Here is a 20,373-nt window from a genome sequence, read left to right on the forward strand (position 1 = left end):
AATAAATTGGCTGTTCTCCTGCCTCTACAAAGAGGGGTTGGTAGTTCGCTCTGCATCATTCAAGCAGGTTCTGTGTTCCTTCTCCAGGATGTTCACCTAATATCAGCTGGCTTCTTTATAAAGCCATTTTAGGCGAAGTCGACTTTAGCACAGAAAAGCAATGCCAAACATCCCTTTTAAGAGATAGCACCTTGATCATTCTTGTAGTGCGAATATCAGCAAGCTGAAGGAAACAAACAAATTGCTAATACCGATAGGCCAAAAAAGGGATCAACTCTTGGGTCAGGAAAGCTCCAGTACTTACAGACAGCAATTCAGTGTCTCCTTAGCAGCCACCTTGTACAGAGATACTGTTTTCCTAAATTATATTTTTAATACATGAAGCACATCATGAAATTCATGTGCACGTTGTGACCTCTAAGAACTATCCTCCAGTGCTACATGGCCCTAATGGTTCAGCTGCATTGAATTTTGACAGATGTTTAACTACAGGTAGTAGGGTTTTGTTTGTGTCTTTTTGGTTTTTTTTTTATTTTTTAAGTATTAACTGTGTTTCGGGATCTGTCCTCCATGATTAGCTTTCTGATTAGCTTCTCAATGGTGAGATAAATTTTAATGGTTCCACATGGAATTTCCTGAAGTGTTGAGCACTTGTACAAATTAAATTGTGGGATTCCTGGTTCAAAACTGGCAAACAAGTATTGTGTGTAGTTTTTGTTTTTTTTTTTTTGTTTTGTTTTTTTTTGGTTTTTTTTGTTTTTTTTTAAGGGTTAAAGTGATGTATTTCATTTACACTGTTGCTATGAAGAAGTAGGGGCTGTCAGGAAGGGGATACTTTATAAGATTTACTAATGGATTTTTTTTTCATAGATGTCAGATATCCCAAAACAGCTGGGTGTCCCCCTTTTCTGTACTGTAATCAAGTGTCAAAATTTCATTAGTGACAACTGACCGCCCTGTGAAAAGCTTGCTCTCCTCTCTTGAGGAACTGCAATCAAATAGACACTTCAAAGGGGCTGTCTTTTCTATGCTTTTGTTTAATCCAGTACAGATTTTGTTTAATCCAGCATTTTGTTTAATCCAGCATAGTCCAAGGATTCCTTATTCAGCATGTGTTATGTTATATATCTAGTGTTTGAAGATTGTTACCTTCTTTCCCCAGCTGCCAGTTAGTCAAAGCTGGTATTTGCTCAGGCTTGCCTCAGAATAAGAGCTGATGGTGCTCAGTGGGATTACCTCTGGATGTATTTTCCTGGTGCTTTGGAGCTGGGAACACCAATTTGCTGCTGGTATTGCCTGTCCGCAGATTGCACAGTTTCTTTCTCTCCTCAGGTACAATCATGGGGGTGAAGCTGTTTTAAAAATAAAAAAATTTTTGTCATCACCTGATAGTTATGAAGCAGCAATAGCTGAGGTGGAAGGTGGATTTATTGGACTAGTAAATCATGCCCCTTGTGAAATGTCTTTGCAGTCTTTTCTCCTGAAGGTAACTATGAAAAAGAAGAGAGGATGAAAATCTAGGTGAAGGATTTTTGTCCTTTTCTTTGAGATTTCATTTGCATACAGACACCATGGCTCTAAAGGATTAGGCTAGATACTAAAATTTCTGGGTGCTGTCAGGGTGGGTTCCATGTTCAGAAAACTGATAACTCGTGGTTCATTACTGTGGTTAAGCCTTTCTGTTCTGAAGTTACCATATATATGTCTGTATCCCTCTCAAATATATACAGTGGATAACAGGAAGAATTTACCTTTGTTTCTTGTAAGGTTGATGTAAGTGTTTCATCTTAGATTCTTTTCTTGATGATTTAGATGTTACTAGAATGCACAGATAAACTTGAGTTTTCATGATGACTAGTAAGCATTGCAATGTCTTCATCTCGCACTTGGTATTTTGTTCAGCTTTTAAAGAATGCTTTAAAAAAAGAAGAAAACAAAAGTAGTTTTATGTTCTTGCTTGATCACACTCCATTACATTTATCTTTGGTGCTGAGTGGTCCATTTTCACATGTAGCGCTGACTTCTTTGTCTTTTGGTGTTCTTCCACTTCCTTTCTGATAATCTCAGAGTGTGTTACTGTCTGATGTTTGGAGCATCATGCCAATAGACTTGAACCTCTGTTGCATCTGGGGCCTCATGTCTCACATCATCCCCTCTATTTCTAACTGTGGTAACTGTGTACCTCCCAGCATTCCTTGTATGCTGTCTTGTCTGTGGGGCAAACCTTAACGTTTGTGTCCAGAAGTAAAATTTAAATACTTATTTTTCTTTTAAGAACTGAACTGTAAGTCCTCTTTCCTTGGGGTAGGTATCATTAGGAAAACCTTTGGTTCTTACGTGTTTTTTGGCATAGGAGGTACATCACTGGCTTTTGTTCTGGTTTTGTTTTAATACCTTGGCTAAACTGCTGAAATGAAGGTCTCTGTGCTGATAGCATACACTGAACTTCTGAACCCAGAAGAATTAAAACATCTCAGATATCTTTGTGATATTTTTCAGGATAAGATTTTTGCATTTTTTGTAATGGAGTTTAACTGTAGGCTGCCAGAAGGTGCGGTCTTGCTGGATCTAGTATTGTTTCCTTTGGTGGTTTTGTTTTTCTATTTTTCCCCAGCTGAAGGGTGAACTGAATCAGCTGATTATTGCAAAATTAGTATTGTCTTTGTTACATTCAGTCAGATCACCAAGTTGATCTAACTCACTCAGTGCAACTGGCAGCACTATCACTCAGTCAAGCTCAAGGGAGAGGCTGGGAGCATCTAAGCGTGTTCCCTTTTCACAGCAGCCTGCAGTTGTACTTCATTGAGGGGTTAATCAAGTGGGATATGCTGGTATTTGTATCTTCTAGGTCCCCCAAAATCGTATGGGTGTGGTATTTGCAGAAATATTGTAGATAATGTTCCACTGGAAATCTTAGCTGCAATCCATTTTTTTACTTTAAAGTATGGTAAATTTGTTGTGAGTAGTGTTCTGTAATTATTCCTCTTTACCTTCCTTTTGCCCCTTTTTATATGTTGAGTCAGTAGAATAATAGTGAGATTTCCTTCCTTTACATATCCTGCACTTATGCTACCTAAAGCTTTAAATAATCAAATGTCAACAACTCTCCTATGACACTTTCATCCACCTTTTATGGAAAGTTATTTGTAACCTGTGGTTTTTGATAATATTTCATATTATTTCCCATGAAGTGTTTGGGGCCTGCTGTTTTGTTAGGATCGGGCAACTTAAGCATGAAGGCTGGGGGACTACTGTGATAATGTGCTGGGGCTGGGCAGCTGATTAGATACGAACACTAGTTACTGACAGGAGTAATCCCTGCTGCAGATGGAGTTTTCTGAAAAGAAAACTGCTGCTTTTAAGGATTTTGTAACGGCATTTTCTGAATGTTTAGCTGATGAGTGATGTTTAAAAGATCCTTTACAGTCTATAGCATCTGGGAAGGGAAGAGATCAATACTTTATGTAGATCAAGAATGATAAGAATAAAGTTTAATAATTTGAGAAGGATTTGATTTGATATTTTCCTGTTGTGTTGGTTTATTTTTTTTGTTGTGTCCCCTTCCAATCTGACTTGCTGGTCTGGCACTTTTGTTTCTGCAGGGGAAAGCTATGTATGTGGTTCCATAGAACCCTTCAAGAAACTGGAGTATACGAAGAATGTAAACCCAAACTGGTCAGTGAATGTTAAGACAACTTCTACTTCTCGTTCAGTGCCGTCTCTTGCCACTGCTAAAGGAGGTACTCCAGATGCAAAAGAAAATAAGGATTTCATTAGGCCTAAACTAGTCACTATCATCAGGAGTGGAGTGAAGCCACGAAAAGCAGTCCGGATTCTGCTCAACAAGAAGACAGCACATTCATTTGAACAGGTTCTTACTGATATAACTGATGCCATCAAGCTGGATTCAGGGGTGGTTAAACGCTTATACACACTAGATGGAAAACAGGTAAGAATTTTCATGGTGATCATTCTCAGCATGAAGAAAATACAATTTTCCAAATGGAAAAGAATAGTACATCAGTAAAAAAAAAAAAAAAAAATCACATTTTTCTAGAACATAGAATTAGGCCTTTCACTGCCTATCCTGTGCTTAAGATCTGTGAACAGGAGCATATCATGAGGCATTACTTAGCCTCAGTAATGGTCTTGCCATTTATGATAAATAATGGCTCTAAATCTGTCAGCTGAAAGTGTGATGTGGTTTTAGCTCTGCATGTCGGAAATGTAGGATGTCATTTTAAAGAAGCTCATTCTGTTAACTTGTTTCAGATTTTTCTTGCAGCAGTTCTATGAGTCATTGTACTTGCCTTTCCATAAACTGTAAGAACATACAATGAAGATGTACTTCACCATGATAAATGCAGGCCTACTGCTGTCCAGAGTGACCAAATGATGAATTTTACTGCAGCTAGAATGGACTATGAAGAAGGTGGAAGCTTAGAAAATGAGTGAGCTTTTTCCCTTTTGCAGGAAAACAGGTAGGGTTATGTATGGTGCCCACATTTATTGAGGAGTCTGTTGTAGGTTACATGTTATTTCTCCTTGACACCTTCAAGCATTGTCTCTTTTTTGCTGATTTATTAAGCTCTGGTGGGGTGAGATTTTTGAGAGGCTTCTTATTGAACTTGAGGATGGAGGGACAGGAAAACATACTACAGAGTAATCCTACTTCTTGTCTTTCACTTTATTTGTAATTTACCTACAGACATATATTAATTATAGCAAAACTGGAGAAGCTTTTAACCTGGTGAAGGGCAAGACTAATTTCAGCATGACCTGAATTGGTTTTGGAGCAATGGTGACTCTAGAGTAATAAGGCAGATATTTGCATTTACACATGTAACTTATTAAACTGAGGAAATGATAGAGGTATAAAATGTGGGTGGAAAGATGAGCGACAAGTCTCCCTCAGAAGCTAGAAGTTGCTAATGACCAAGATATTTCTGCTGTAATATGGCTGTTTTATAGATTCTGTCTCAAGGATTCACAGATACACAGGTAACAGTGTAGCTGTCAGAAAATGCTGCAAAATATCCATGGTGCAGGTCAGTACTTGGCTAGATCCAGTGGTGATCCTAACACATCTGCTGTTATGGTGGTTAATATGCAGACATAGCTCTGGAAACAGTTACAGCAGTACCCGTTGATCTCAGAGAGGGCTGGTTAATGGACAAGCTGCTTATTCAGAGCACTGGTTCAAACTGGGGCCAAGTCTGGCTTGACCAGAACTCCCTTCCATCTGCTGTTTTGTATCGGTAACCTCTGATGCCAGTTACAGACAGTAGTTCGGTTCTTGATGACTGCATACATGCCTGTTATGATTCCATTACTCTGGCTTTCTTGGGAACTTTGACCTAGAGCAGAAATGTGGATGGGAAGTTCTGCAGCAAAAGTGTGTGTCTGGGGGAACTCTTAACTCCTATCCTTCTTACCTTGCCTCATGCTCCATGGTGCACTAAGGCTAGTAACTTTGAGGAAGGAGTTGGGATTTTAAAGCTGATCAGTGGTGGCCTTGCTGTGACCTTGACAGAGTACCTTGTGTGACTATTCTGGTTCTGTAAACCCTCTCAATAAAATAGGATTCATCTCTGTTTTGTGTTGTATATGTAAATAAACTTGTGGTTTAGTTATGAAGAAGTGCAGCCTGGAAGGATGCCAATGTGGCCTCCTGTCTCCTGGATAATATGCTCACTTTTTTTTTAACATTCCAACTCCCCTTTAATGGTTGTGCTTAAAATGAAAAAAATACCTTTACACCTGTTTTGGAGCTCCAATTGCTGCAAGCAAGTAGTAATATCCTACTACCAGGGGAAAGCAGAAGCCAGTTTTTCTTGGTCCAGATGTTGTCAAAGTTCAGTTGAATCCTTTGTCAGTTGATGGGATTTGAGATGAGTTTAAATTAGTGGTGTACTGGGACACTTGTTACCTACCTAGCCTGAAACTGTTGTGCCAAAAGGCTCTTGCAGGCGACTGGTGTCTCCACACTCCTTTGCTTTTTAGCTTGTTGAGATTGCATAGCTCGCTGTGTAACCTACTGGTAAGGGGAGGCTTTGGAGGAAGGTGTCCGTTTGTCCTGACAGTGTGAGGGAGACCTTGCTCACTGCACATACAAAGCAGCTTTGCTGGCAGAATGGGAAATGAATGATCCTGTGCTCAGCAGGAGCAGCCTGTTTCTCACCCCTGTGTGGGAAAATCATTGATTTCCTGTGCTGCTGGGCAATTGCTGTTCCATTTTTCTCTGCCAAAAGCCTGATCTCCCAGATGGTGTTGTGCACCCAGTGATGGATTTCTTTATTGCTTAACTCAAGCTGTGAATGATTACTGGGAGGAAATCTATGGTAAATCCAAAATTTTGCCAGTATTGATAGTTGGGAACTTCTACTGTGACTCCTGCTGGAGCTTCTAAGGTTCTGGAAAAGCCTGTGTTCAGTGGCTAAATCTAACAAATATTGTGATTAAATCTTTCATCATTAACTTAAAAAGCAATAAAGTCTTACAGCCCCTATCCAAGAAAAGTAATTTACTGTACGGATAAGAGAATAAAGCTCTCCTAGGATTATTATTTGGAAATGTAAGTTGGAGAAAGAATAATCTGTACAGTCATCTCTTGTGAGTTATTTTATGAGGCAAACACTGGAACTGCCTATCCATGCCAAAAATTGACACGAATCCTGTGTTTCTTAGTGCTGGTGGGCAGTGAGGTATGCATACTGTTGTTGGGTACTATCATTTGATGCCTCAGGCTAATAAAGAGAAAGTAGGAGGAGTCAGAATCTTAAATGGACATCCAAGTTAGGTGATTGTCCCATACTGATGCTGTGCATTGAGAAACTGAGCTTAAACGCTCTCCCTCTAACAGCCTGGTCAGATGTGATGTTTTGATGTGTGTCTCTAAAAGATATTAATAAATATTATGCTCAGTTAAGAGGAATTTAAATGATATTTGATGAGAACGTAAGGAGCTTGTCTTGTTGACAGAGGTAGTGCTTGGATAATCAGTACCTGAGAAAAGTTATGATTGCTAGGAAGAAAGCTCTTCTGTAGCATCCCCTTGCTTTCCCCATCTCCCAAATTCTTAGTTTTGGAAAATTCACTAATTTTTGGTGCACAGGATGCTTTGTGGGTGTTCCGAAGATCTCCAAGGGACCTTGATTAAGTAGGTGTGCTTTTAGTAGTTATTTAAATTGCTTAATGCTGAAATAGCAGGAGAAAGGAAAAAAAAAAGACCCCAAACAAAGAACATCAAACCCAAATAAAATAAACCCACTAAAACCCCCAGTAAAACAAATCCCAAACTTAACCTGTCTTACCTCATTGTGTCAGTGGCAGTTCAGGGACTGAAACGATGTTTTTCAGTACTGGATTTCATACATTTAATTTAATTTTGGTATAATGTGTGTCTTCTTCTTAGAAACAATGACATGGTTTATTTGCATTTACTCATAAGTCATCAGAATCTATATTTTGACTTCAAGGTTTCTGAAAATTTAAAGTATAATTTGATTTGCACTAAAAGGGCCACAATATACAGCTATTGCCTGACCATATAGCACGTCAGTGGCCCACATTAAGTAAACTCTTGCAGTTCAGTTATCATTGATTCCTCAAAGCCAGGTAGGTTTTGTACCTATACTGTACGTACATTTTTATGGATATATATGTTTGTTTTTTTTTTCCCTACTGATACAAGCAACTAATGCTGTTTGTATGCTAGAGGAAGAGATAGAATCACTTTCACCTAAGATACTATGGGTTTGAAGAAGATGGTGGGACTCAGAAGTGTTGAAGCTTTATGAGCTCAGGTCAAAATAAAAACTTTTCCAGGTCTTGAACTGTTTTCCTTGCAAACTTTGCTGTGTAAGGAAAACAAAAATGGAAAGAGTACGTTTAATGGCTGCTTGTAGGAGCACCAATCATGAGTGCATGCTCTTACTGTATTACTCATTTTCTTTCTTTCTTTTTTTTTTTCAATTTTTTTTAAGTGCATGAGAAGATATTTTTAGCGTTGACCCTTCCTGTTATCATGTACTTGTGCTTAGATGGAACATTGTCTCATGGCTAAAATATGTCCGGCTTTACTGTAGCTGCACCTTTGGAGTTTGTTTTCTATCCTTCCCTTAATAGAAGGTGTCATTTTTTAGTTTCACATTCATTAAAATATGGTTTTGTAAAAGGCACTGTGTGCCTTACATCAAGGCTACAAGCTGTCTGTGAAGATAGAGACTGGTTGCTGTGTTGCAAGCAAGCTCAGTTCTCTGGTTTCTAGTTACTTGGTGTACTTACAGAACATCACCAGAGACTAAAATGGGAGAAAAATGACAAAGATCACACTTTACAGCAAAATTGTGAAACAGTGCCATTTTTAGGGGTGTTATGATGTGTATATTTGCAGAAGGTATTTACCATTTGCATGTTTAGACAGACACTAAAGTTTGGACAAAAGTGGTTTGTTACCTTGTAAGTCCTCCATTTGCTTTTGGCAGAGCAAACATCTGGTTTATATGAGACCTGCTTATTTGAACAGGTGGCTTGTTTAGCTTAACAAGATGCAATCATGCAAATTATTTTTCAGTTTACGTGTTAACCTGTTGGTTTGACTCCAGACAGATTAAGTGGCCAGGGGCAGAGATATCAGAATAAAAGTCAGTATCTTATTATTTTTTTCATAAATATGTTATTGCAAATCAAATTATGTTTACAAATCTATTAAAAAATTGTGGCTGCCAGGAAAGGGAACATCACAGTGCTGGGAAGCTTGAAGCTTCATAGAGTGTAATGGGTTGTTGGTTTTTATTGGAACCCCACTCTAAAGGGGATATCTTATGATGCAGACAAACTCCCTTTCTTGTGGACTCCTCTCTCTGAAGGCACCTGGTATCTTTGTTTCTGGTAAAGAATTAATACCACAGTTTTGAGAAAGTACTTCCTCAAGTACGAGAAAGCAACTCCACCTACACCTAAACTGAGCATGTGCTTTTAAAATTGTTTTGTTTTTAACAAGTGGAAAACATCTGATAATAGTATCTGTATATTACAATAAATTCTTGGCCAAATATACCTTTATGTAGGATGGATTAAAGATCACAAATGTCTTTCTCTAGACCTGGATTGTACTTGGTACAGAAAAGCCTACGTAAAGTAAGGTAGGTACCATTTGTGAAAAGACATTCTCTGCTTAGCACTTGTGTAGCTTATGTTATACAACGGTCTAGACAAAAGGAATATTAAACACAATAAAATTTATGTACAGCGACTCCTTTTCTGTGTGCTCTGTAATTTTGATCCACATCAGTGTTTGTAATCAGTTCCATTCTTATTGTAGAAGGTGCATTTAATTTTAAGGGTGATTGGTTGTGCATGTTCTTTTTATTTGTTCTTAAGTTGTAGTTACAATCCACTTGAGATGCATGCAACTTAACATTGTTCCCTGTTTGAAAAATGTGGACAATAAGTACTATTTTATCTTGTGTATGACCTTTCTTGAGTGCAGTGACTTTTAACTTCTCTCTGTTGAAGGCTTTGGAGCTCCCTGCCAGCCACAGGCATACAGGGGTGCTGTTGTTTGACCAGGGGAACTGTGGTGAATTCTGTGAGAGATGTAAATGTTCAGATACTAACTGGGAGCAGACACTAAATAAAATGTCTTCTGCAGCTCATGCAAGCAGTTTAACAAGGAAGCAACAGCTAGGGAAACTTATGTGTATGTTTTTGAGGTGGTATTTTAGTATTGCGCTACCAGCTGCAGACCTGAAACCCTATGTGCTTACACTGTACAAGCTGTTTTTTTCCTAAAGTGCTTCTAATGTGTGAATGCTAGAAAATGCCTGTGCTGCTTAATTTTGGACAGGAAGCTTCAAGCCCTCTCTGGGAGATCCTGACAGACCACCATGTTATGTAGCTGTGAGAGACACTTTCCAAGAAGAAAGAGTGTCTCTCCAGCTTTTAATGCACCTCACTTTCCCTTCTTCCTGCCTGCAGTATATTTAATCAAAACCCTTTTCCTTTCTCTGGAAGATGTTATCATTTCTGGCTTTGGTGTTTTGAAAAAGTGGGTTCTTCTTTTATTTTTTTTTTTTTTTTTTTTGTCCTTGAAAGGTGAAGATTTTTTTTCCCAATACAGGGGAAAAGGCCCCTTTTTGAAGACGAAAGACAAAACAAAAAATTCAGTGACTGCAAATTGCCTATCTCAGCAGGTGGTGATGGGCTCTGGGGGTGTGTCTTGGAATATTCTTACTATTCATATTGAGAGAAATGGATTTCCATTACAAATTAGACTGTACTTTAACAAGAAAATCATGATAATCTGGTTTGAAATCATTCAAAAGAGTTTGCTGGCAATTGGTATTATCCTGGTGTTAGAAGAGAGCTGTGATAGGTCCTTGAATTCTTATGACTCTGGGTAGGCTGTTTTGATGTCATGGTATGACACTGACTAACAATTTTGATTGTTACTTAAAGTCCTCAGTAAAGGAGTGAACAGAAGCCCATTCCTAATTGAAAGCAGTGTGTTAATTTGTTTGTATAGGGTCAGTTCCTATTAAGCTTAGACTGACAACTCTGTTGCTCTGTCTCTAAAAGCTGTCTCACAATAGGAGTTTCCAGGGTTGCTAACTGACATCCCTTAGGAGCGGTAGTCTGACTTTGAAAATTGCTAATGATAGCCCAATTTTGTTCCTTGTTTTTCTAATTAAGCTTTTATGAACTCAGTTTCTTTTCTGAAACTGCAGTCAACTGTGAAGCATCTTAACATATTTTAAATACTTTTCAGCTTCTTAAGCCGTACACTTTGCTATGTCTTACACTGAGTGGCATGAAACACAAATGTCTTTGGATATTCTTATTTGTTTCGGAATTGCCTCTCGTGGTTCTTTTTTTGTAGAAAGTGAGTCTAGGGCAATGACATACTTGCCAGGTGCTCATCAAGTTAATGAAGATGAATCCAGGTCTCTACCTCTAGAAGAATTTTCTTAAACGAACCCCGCTGTGTATAGAAGTTGGAGTTGCAATTCTGTTTCCTTACTCTATGTGTTTGAGGATTTCTGCTGTGAATTTCACTAGAAGTGGGACTGAGACTTCCAGGATATTCAGGGACAACAATATTAGATACTATTAAATCAGCACTGTACAATGTATTCTGCCTTTTGCTCCTCCATTCCTCTGTAAGTTTGAAACTCATTTGTTCAAACCTGTAGGAAGTATTGACTTAATCTCTTCTGAATCTACATTCCCACTACTGTGTGCCTGTTAATGGGTGCAGAATGTCCAGACTCAATAAGATTTAGGAACTAATACAATTACCAGTAGGTTAAAATATTTCCGTTGTGCTGAATGAAGACAGTAATGCTCTGAAAACAGCTTAGATTTTTATAAACCAATTAAGCTCTCTTAAGACTGTTTTCCTGATGTCACCAGTTAATGATATGTGACAAGGTGTGTATCACAGTTGTTTTTTTTTTCTGAAATTTTAAGCAGCATCTGTTACAGTTTCCCCTAAAAAACTTTTGAAACAGGTCAGACCACCCGCTACAAGGCGTTTTTCTTGAGAAGGCTGCTGAGGAGAAAATCAAGTTTATTCCATAGGATTGAATTCTTGAAGTAATAGAAAATCAAAGAAGTCTTGGGAGTCTTGAAGGATGTGAGTATGGTACCTTATGCATAGATAAAACTGAGTGCAAATGGGTGTGAAATTATCAGAGCTGAGTGAGTTTGAGTTCAGAAAGCAAGACAAAAGACTGTAGAATACTCCCAGAGGAACCAGCAAAGCATTATAGGGCTTTGAATTCAGAGTTGGATGTTACTGAAAATAAAAACACCTGTTAAGTAGTTAAGGCTGATTGCTGCTCCCATATCAGTTGTTCTGGTGTATTTGGTTTTCCATTAAATGTTGGATCTCAGACACTTCTTTTAAATAAAACTCTGAGCTTTAATGGCTTAAAACTGAATAAGACATTGACTCATTGTGTGAATGGAGAGTGAAATTTGTTTCAACTGCTTTTTATTGTCTTTTTGGCTTGGTTTAAGCAATGATTTTCTCAAATCTGAGAGGCAGTAGGGGAAGATCTTGTGGAATAGCCACAGTAGAGTGTCTTTGATTAAAACTCGGGGAAGGCAAACGTTGCCTGAAAGGCACATGCTGACTCTTTAAACAGAGGAATGTTTGCTGTTTAAAATACCTCACCTGCCTTCCCTTGCAGCCAGGTTATGTGTCTGTTTTGCATTAATTTGAGTTGCAGACTGCAGCTGCTGCTATATAACATGCATCCAAAAGCTAAACCTTTGACACTTTCTTTATTCTAGTTGTCCCTGGAATATTCCACTGTCTCATGTTCCCTTTCTTGATTCCTGATATGGCTCTGAATCATTTTTCTGTTTCTGAAAGTTTTCTAGGAGACGCCTAAATTTTCTTTGAGTTTTTAACTATTGTTCTTGTGTATTTCAGTATTATCTCATTTTATTTGATGTCTAGTTTCAGCTCCTATTTATTTAAAATCTAGCAACTTCTGACAAATTGCACTTTCTGTGAAGGTGGCTGGCTGTGTGAAATGTTCTCCTGATCGCATCTAGATTCCACAGTACAGCTCTTTCCTTCTGTTTGCATAGGTTGTCTACTTACAATTGAGATTTCTTTAACCTTCTGCTGTTTCTCCATGTATGAAATCTGTGTTTGCATCTTACACACACACAAAATCTGAGTTAAAGCTAATGCAATATATGGAGTGTCTAAGTGGTATACTTACGTGTTCCTTAGAGAGGAAATAACTTTCAGAAGGAGGCAAGTGTAGCACGCATGTGTTGTGGGAAATGATCCTGGCACACTAGACACTGATAATGAGAAACCCTGTGTAAACTCATGCATGCTATGATTCTGTGTTAGTGCTTCAGAATAAAAAGGTTAAAAATATAGAAGCTCATGGTAATGAAAATATCCATATATGACATTGCTGATTCTGATACAGAGTATTTTATTTTCTGCTCACATCTTGCAATAGCTGCATAGACGTGAATAGGGTCCGTGGTCCTGTGTGGGTATGATGGTGGCAGCAGAAGTTACACTTAAGCAGTTGGGTTTACGGTGAAAGCACCGGGAATATGAAAAAGAACTATATTATTTCCTGTTGTCTTAATAGTCCATATTGCTATATATGGACTATATGCTACTTCTTGCTACTTAAAGATACCTCCTCTTCTCCTGCACATTCAGTTTTCTATATATTTGTGAAAAGGAAGAAAAATTATAGGCCTTAAAGAAAAAAAAACAAAGGTTGGACATTTCAGTTTCTAAACCGGAACTCATCTCTTCTGGGGCAGATTGAGGAGCATTGCAAATACTCTGGAGAAATCTGTTTAAATAGAGTACGATCTTGAACTGGGAACATGGACTGCAATCAGTGTAAAATTTAATAAGGCAAATATGAAGCAGCTAATGTAGGAAAGAATAATGAAGTAGCCTGTTAGAACTAGAGGGACAAAAACCAGATGAGAGCGCAGTAAGCGTTACGTGAAGGTTTTTAATGCAAGAAGTGTTGAACATCTCATTGCTGTGAGATGGTGGAAAATCATATGTACGTAGGAGAATGGAACATAGAAGTGTTTGTGTAGTTGGTTCAGATCTTTGCGAAAACAGTTCTTGTCATCTGCTTTTTACATCAGGGGTAGGCAAACTAGAATTTCTGTACCTTATGTAAAAACAATTGGACTAACATTAGCATTGATTGCTCTCAGAATGCTGAGAGACACAGTATCTGAAGGGATGTAACAGGAAGAACAGAGCTACTCTAACTGGCTGAGAACCAGAAACATTGATACATGAACTTTTCACTTTTTTGGTCAAATACAGCAACAAATAAATTGGTGATGAACATTCAGTATCTGTAGTGTGGACACGCCAAGCAACTAGGTAAAGTCTTTCTGAGACTTCATTTCTATAACATAAGATTGAAAGGAAGTAAAACCTTTTATAGTCATGTGTAAGTATTTCAGTAGTTAATAAAATGTCAGGCATTTCTCAGTTACAGTATTTGTCAAAATGAATATATTTATCCAGTGACTTTTTGACAAAAAGCTGTTCAGTTGCATACTTTTTAATTAAAAAAAAAAAATTAAAACATGAGCAAAAAATAATGCTGTGAAGCTAAAATTAATTTTAAAATACTTGCTAAATTTTAAGTGTGGGACTAAATGAGCAAATGGGTAAAGATGTATAAGAGTCATCACTGATGAATAGTATTTGTAGAAATAACATTACCTTGAAAAATGCTTTCAACCAAAATGATATTGCAGCTTATTTAAATCTCATTTAAGAGGCAGTATTTAAATGTGGCGTCCTGGTATGTAGCTTGCTGTGTTTCATACTTCGGTTGTTTCTGTGGGGAGGGAGGTGATAAGAATGAAAGGATGAGACTTTCCCTTTTCTGGCAAGTCTTCAATGACACTGTAGGAGGAGTAGCTTTTAAATGTGGCATGCCTGTAAAAAATGAACCCTTCTATCTGCAGATGGGGGAGGGCTGTCCTAGAAAAGCAAATTAAGCTCTGGTTTCTCTTCTGCTGAGTGCAAGTCATCATTCACAGCATACAGCAGGAACTGTTCTCTTAAATGTTATGGGAAGGGGGGGGGGGGGGGGGGGGGAGGAATGAACAACTGAATGTCAAATTGTACCTCTGCAAGAAAAGGAAAGCTTTAACAGTGCTTCTTCTCTTATAGGTAAATAATCAGAAGGATCAGTGAAATAACAGGTGGGTGCTCTCAAAAAAAGGCCTATATTTTGGCTGTGCTGATTGAAACTCTTCACCACCACCTCCAGTTCCTTCCTCCTCCCTTGCCTTCAGTTTCATGCATGGCATTTTGTCCTGCTGTAGCACTGAAACGTTGTGATGTTATGCAGTCATCAAGCTTACTTTTTTTTTTAATTTTTTTTTTTTTTTATAGCAGCCTGTCATGACTTAACATCATTCTGAAATGACAGGCAGCCTTACAGCTCCAAGTTATCTCCTCCAGAAGAACCTAGATAGAGTGTGTGGGAAATTATTGTATGCCAAAACAATGGTAGTATGTCTATGCAGTGTTTCTGTTCTTTGGGAACAAAGCCTACCTGAAAACATGCACCAGTTTACCTTAGATTTTATTCTGTATTAATTTAGAGTAGTCCCTGGAACTGAGTCTTTAAACTTGGCAGGAAACCCACCAGATTAGAAAAGGTGACAATCCATTTTCAGCTTGTCAAGTAGAGCTGGAACAGTCTTCTGTGGTGCAGTGGGTGTGTGCTGTGTTGGAAAGAACAAAGACACTACTTCTTCCTGCAATCCTAATCAAGGGTAGGCAGAAGATGCTAGATAACTGTTAAATGGGGGGGCTTATGAAAAATAAAACTGAGATATTTTTCCTTTAATAAGGAAATTGGTTTTTAAATTAGTACTTAATCACTTAGAGATATAGAGGAGAGGCTGGTTATTTAACAGTAGACATGAAGATGAGTATGTGACTGGATAATCTTGCTTCTGTGAGGAAAGATACAGACAGAAGTTGAGAGGACAATATAAAGTTGTGATGGATGATGCTAGTGGACTGGAACAGTGGGGCTAAACACAGCACAGAAGGAACAGCAAGGAGAGAATAATTCGTAGAAAGCAGTATACTGCTACTGAAGAGACTTGAAAAGTTTTACCCCACTTTACACAGGAGCCTGTGTTACATATAGGTCAGGATTTAAAATCCTGTGAAACTCATACAGGAGCCCTGGGAGTAGAGGGGTTATTGGTAGGCACTGTAGAGGGAGAAGCAGCTGGTTCCTGGCAAATTCCAGCTAATGCATCCCAAAGGAAGAGAGGACTCTAGACCCTGGAAGGGTAGATGCTTCTCCATTTCCAAAAATGTAGTAAGTAATTTAGAGAGTCTTCTAAAGAGTTGGGTTGCTGAAGCTGTAGCTGAAGCTGCATAGGTCTTTTTGAATAAAATTTTTGTTTTGTCTTGTTAGTGAAACCATAATTTGGTGGGTTTTCTCCTTTAGGCAGCTCTTTTCTGTAGGCTTCATGTTATCAAAAAAATAAAGACACTTAAGTACTTTTGTAGGCTTCATGTGCTCAAACTTCCTTTCTCAGAAGAGACTTAAGTGCTGTGAGTAAAACCATTCTGAGTCAAGTGGCTAATGCTAGCAAGTATTTTGACAAATCCTGCAACAGAATAATGAACTAAATTAAGCAGGGATTTTTTGGTACTGCTTTCATTCATAAAATTTCATACCCTGTGAAGAATTTCCTCAAATCTTATCTTGATCACTTCCGTCTAAATTGTCATATGGAGGAGAAGCTAGACTGTCAGCTACTTACCAACACTGCAAAACAGCTGGTCAAACTCTACTCTTCCTGGTTTTCTCCCTTCATATAGGGAAGATGGGGTGCAGGAAGGGGCAGGGAGGCAAGAGAAGAGGTTGGTTTGGGGGTGCTTTTTACATAAAGTTATTTCCTGAATGAGGACACAGTCAATCTATATAAAAAAGAGATTACTCCGCCCAACCCCCCCCCCCCCATCCTTCCCCCCCCCCCGTCCCCGCTTTTGTTTTATGACCCTGTATAATTTCTGGTTTATTTCTTCATAGATGCCTGCATAAATCTGCTAGACCGTGATTTGCCCATCTGGGAAGGGCAGGTTGGAGCTCTTCTGTGTGCTTACGTATATATACACCCACAACCCAGAGCTCACATAGCTTCTGTTGAGAACAAATAAGAGTTAGATTTTTGTTTGTTTTTTTCAGGCAGTGTTGTCTGTGAACAGAAACTGTGCTATCCTAGTTATTTTTTCAGGTGGATTTTGCACCATTACATATAAATGCATATACATATAATTTTGCCACTTGCTTCAAAATATTTGTTAAAATCTTTTCAGGGTGTGCAAGAACTTGTCACCAGCAGGGTTGCTATTTTAATGTTACTGCTGATCTTTAGAACTATTGAAGTGTGTTGCTATCATATGAAAATGTAAAAGCCCTTACTTTTAGAGGTTCTGGGCAAGTTTGTTATTGCTTATAGAGTCATTTAGGTAGGAAAAGACCTTTGAGAACATTGAGTCTAACTGTTAACATAACACTGCCAAGTCCACCACTAAACCATGTCCCTAAGCACTATGTCTATGCGTCTTTTAAATAGCTCCAGGGACGGTGGCTCAACTGTTTCCCTGGGCAGCCTGTCCCAGTGCTTGGTAATCCTTTGGTGAGGAATTTTTTCCTACTATCCTATCTAATCCTCTGGCACAACTTGACGCTGTTTCCCCTTGTTCTGTCTCTTCTACATGGGAGAAAAGACTGACAACCACATCCATGTAACTTCCTTTCAGGTAGTTGTAGAGAGTGATAAGGTTCCCTCTGAGCCTTCTTTTCTCCAGGCTAAAGAACTCCAGTTCCCTCAGCTGTTCCTCATAAGACTTGTGCTGCAGACCCTTCACCAGCTTCACTGCCCTTCTTTGGATACACTCTGACACCTCAGTGTCTTTCTTGCAGTGAGTGGCCTAAAAGTGGACACAGAATTTGAGGTGCAGCCCTCCCAGTACCTGGTACAGGGATCACTGCCCTAGTCCTGTTGGACACACTATTTCTGATACAAGCCAGGATGCTGTTGGCCTCTTGGCCACTGGACACATTGCTGGCTCATACTCAACCAGCTGTTAACCAAAATATTTCAGAATGATTAAAAATCCTTAATCCAATGCGTGTTTTAGGATGAAGAATGATGAAACTTTAGCAAGCTACGTACTCTTGATTTAGCATATATCACAAAAGCTGCCTTTTTCCAATAAGTTGATAGTTTGATGAAAATTTTGAGTTATAATCCTCAGGGTAAACTGAATTCGTGTAGGCAGTGAAGAATGGATTTGTCACTCACAGTGTGGAAAGTGTAAGCATAATGCTGTCATATATCCAGGTGGAGTTTTATTGACTGACTTCCTGATATCAAGGGAAGTTTAAGAAGACTTTTGACCAGACCATATCTTCAGCAGAAGAGAATTAAGCCTTCCTAGTGGAGAGTATATCTCCACTTTTCTCTTTGAAGAGCAGAGAATGTGCAATGATGCATTTCAGTGCAACAGGTTAACAGCTGACATGCTAATAAAAGCTTCTTGCACTTCGGGATGCAGGGTGTAAAGAGAGAAACATGGTACCTACCTTTTAGGCTCTGTGCTAAGGTGACAGGCCTCTAACTCTTCTAAGGCATTTAAACAGCAAAATAGTTAAAAAGTATAAAACCACTTCTGAGATAGATGGATAGTTTTCTTACGTATCTTATGCTTCTGGCAAGTGAATTTGATCTGCATTCATAGATGTTCTAGTGTTCAGTGTCTGGTTAAAAGAACTTAAATTTCTTATGTCTTTTGTATTTCTGTTTTGAGTTTCTCTTACAGGTAACTAAAAAGTTACTGTAGTTTAAAGAGTACCACAGTAGAAAGAACTTCACTGGCAATATTTGGTACTCTAACCCTTTAAGCTATAGAAGTTGAAATTCAGTTTCTAAAACTCACTGAAAAAGCTGTATGCAGTAGTATTTATCAGGTCATTAGGGTGAGTTTTTCTGTGGTGGGAAATAGGCTATTGGTGTGTAATGTAGTAGACTGGAGAAAGTTCTTACATGCACCCTGTAGATCAGAAATTATTTCACTATTACATTAAAATATATGGCATCTGTGCAGAACTTTTTTATATAGCAGGTAAGATGTTAAACTAAAGGAACTCAGGGAGTTGTTCAGATGGGATGCATTTTTTTTTTCCCTTTTGTAATTCCTGGTAACTGATAGATGTGCAGCATTTCTCCACAGCAGCTTCTTTCCTTCAGCTCCACTAGGTTTTACACACAATCACCAGTGAGGATACTGGTTTTCACAGTTCACTGAATAGCTAAAGACAAATATGGTTGCGTGACTGTTTTCTTTGATTTGCAGAAAGCATCAGGAAGATGCATTTTCTTTTAAACTTGCTGATGTCTCCTTCAGTTCTGGTTTAGTTTCCCATGGAAATAAAGTTTATGGACTGTTTTAGTTCTAGACTAATACACTTTGAACCTATGGGTTTGTTTAAGTTAAGCTTGAAAGAGCAATAGCAGTTTTGAAGCAGTTTCAATGACTTTGTGGAATTTTATGGCTGAGTAAAACAGGCTTGGGTCTTTGCAGTGCTGCAAGAGGACTTTTCCCCTTGTGAAGGCAAGACAGACAGTACTCTTGTCGTTGATGCTGTGTTTCATAGAGTCATAAATCACATAATCATTAGGGTTGGAAGGGACCTTTGCAGATCATGTAGTCCAACCCCCCTGGCAAGGCAGGACCACCTAGAGCAGGTTACACAGGAACATGTCCAGGGAGGTTTTGAATGTCTCCAGAAAGGGAGACTCCACAACCTCCCTTGGCAGCCTGTTCCAGTGCTTTGCCACCCTCAGCATAAAGAAGTTCTTCCTCATGTGAAACTTCTTGTGTTTTAGTTTATGGCCATTACTCCTTGTTCTGTGCTTGGCACCACTGGAAAGCATCTGGCACCATTGTCCTGGCATTCTCCTCATGAGAGATGCTTCAGGCCCCTGATCATTCCTGTGGCCCTCTGCTGGACCCTTTCCAGTAGCTACTTGTCTTGTACTGAGGAGCCCAGAACTGTATACAGTACTCCAGATGTAGCCTCACCAGGGTTGAGTAGAGGGGGAGGATCATGTCCTTCAGCTGCTGGCCACATTCCTCCCAATACACCCCAGGTAGTAAACACAGGCAGTATCACCTAATCTGAATTCTGTGGAGGTGTCATGATGAATTGGAGAGTGCTGAGGTTAACATGGCAGGAGGAGAATCCGTACTGTGCCTGTCAGTGGGAACCTGCCATCAGTGAGTTTGTGTCCCTGAGCAAATGTACTCATGCTTTCTTCATCTCTCTTTTTCTTGGGTACATCATGCTGAGAAGTTGCCTGTCTAGGCAGCTGAATGTACTAGTTTTGTGTTTGAAGAGAGGACTTGTTACAGCGATTTCCTTTCCCGGGAAATACAGCATGTGGTGGGGTTTTAATCCCCCTTGTTCACTGGTAAAAATATATACCTTGAGCATGCTTTCCACATGTGCATATACGCAAGATGTAAACGTGATCAAAATGCATTAAGATGGCTGTCTCTGGCGTCTCTCTAATTACTAAAGAAGATAAAATATTTACTACTGCTAAATATTTATTAATGAATAAGAGACTTGAACATACATTCCTTAATGCAAGTGAGCTGTGATGTACACAATTGTTCTGCCTTTTCAGTATGTGAATCCTTGCTTTATCCAGCTTCCCAACATTCTGGGCACACCCCTCTGCAGTTGTTCTGTGCCTTTTTCCCTCCGCTCTCTTCTTCCCTGAAAGAGAAAACACTGG

At 38.9% G+C, this 20,373-nt stretch overlaps 1 protein-coding gene across 4 annotated transcripts in view; it reads left to right on the forward strand.

The window, feature by feature from the left end:
* DCLK1 (doublecortin like kinase 1) overlaps positions 1-20,373 on the forward strand; it is a 242,869-nt gene that overhangs the window by 9,318 nt on the left and 213,178 nt on the right. For all 4 annotated transcript variants that reach the window (XM_061457505.1, XM_061457501.1, XM_061457502.1 and 1 more), the window contains exon 3: positions 3,603-3,949. In XM_061457505.1, coding sequence (XP_061313489.1) covers positions 3,603-3,949 — 347 coding nt within the window. The remainder of the gene's footprint in view (positions 1-3,602; positions 3,950-20,373) is intronic.

The sequence above is a fragment of the Pezoporus flaviventris genome, unplaced genomic scaffold (genome assembly GCF_033815535.1).
Source record: "Pezoporus flaviventris isolate CSIRO_AGI_PZ_B2104156 unplaced genomic scaffold, CSIRO_AGI_Pfla_v1 ptg000025l, whole genome shotgun sequence".
Taxonomy (NCBI): domain Eukaryota; kingdom Metazoa; phylum Chordata; class Aves; order Psittaciformes; family Psittacidae; genus Pezoporus; species Pezoporus flaviventris.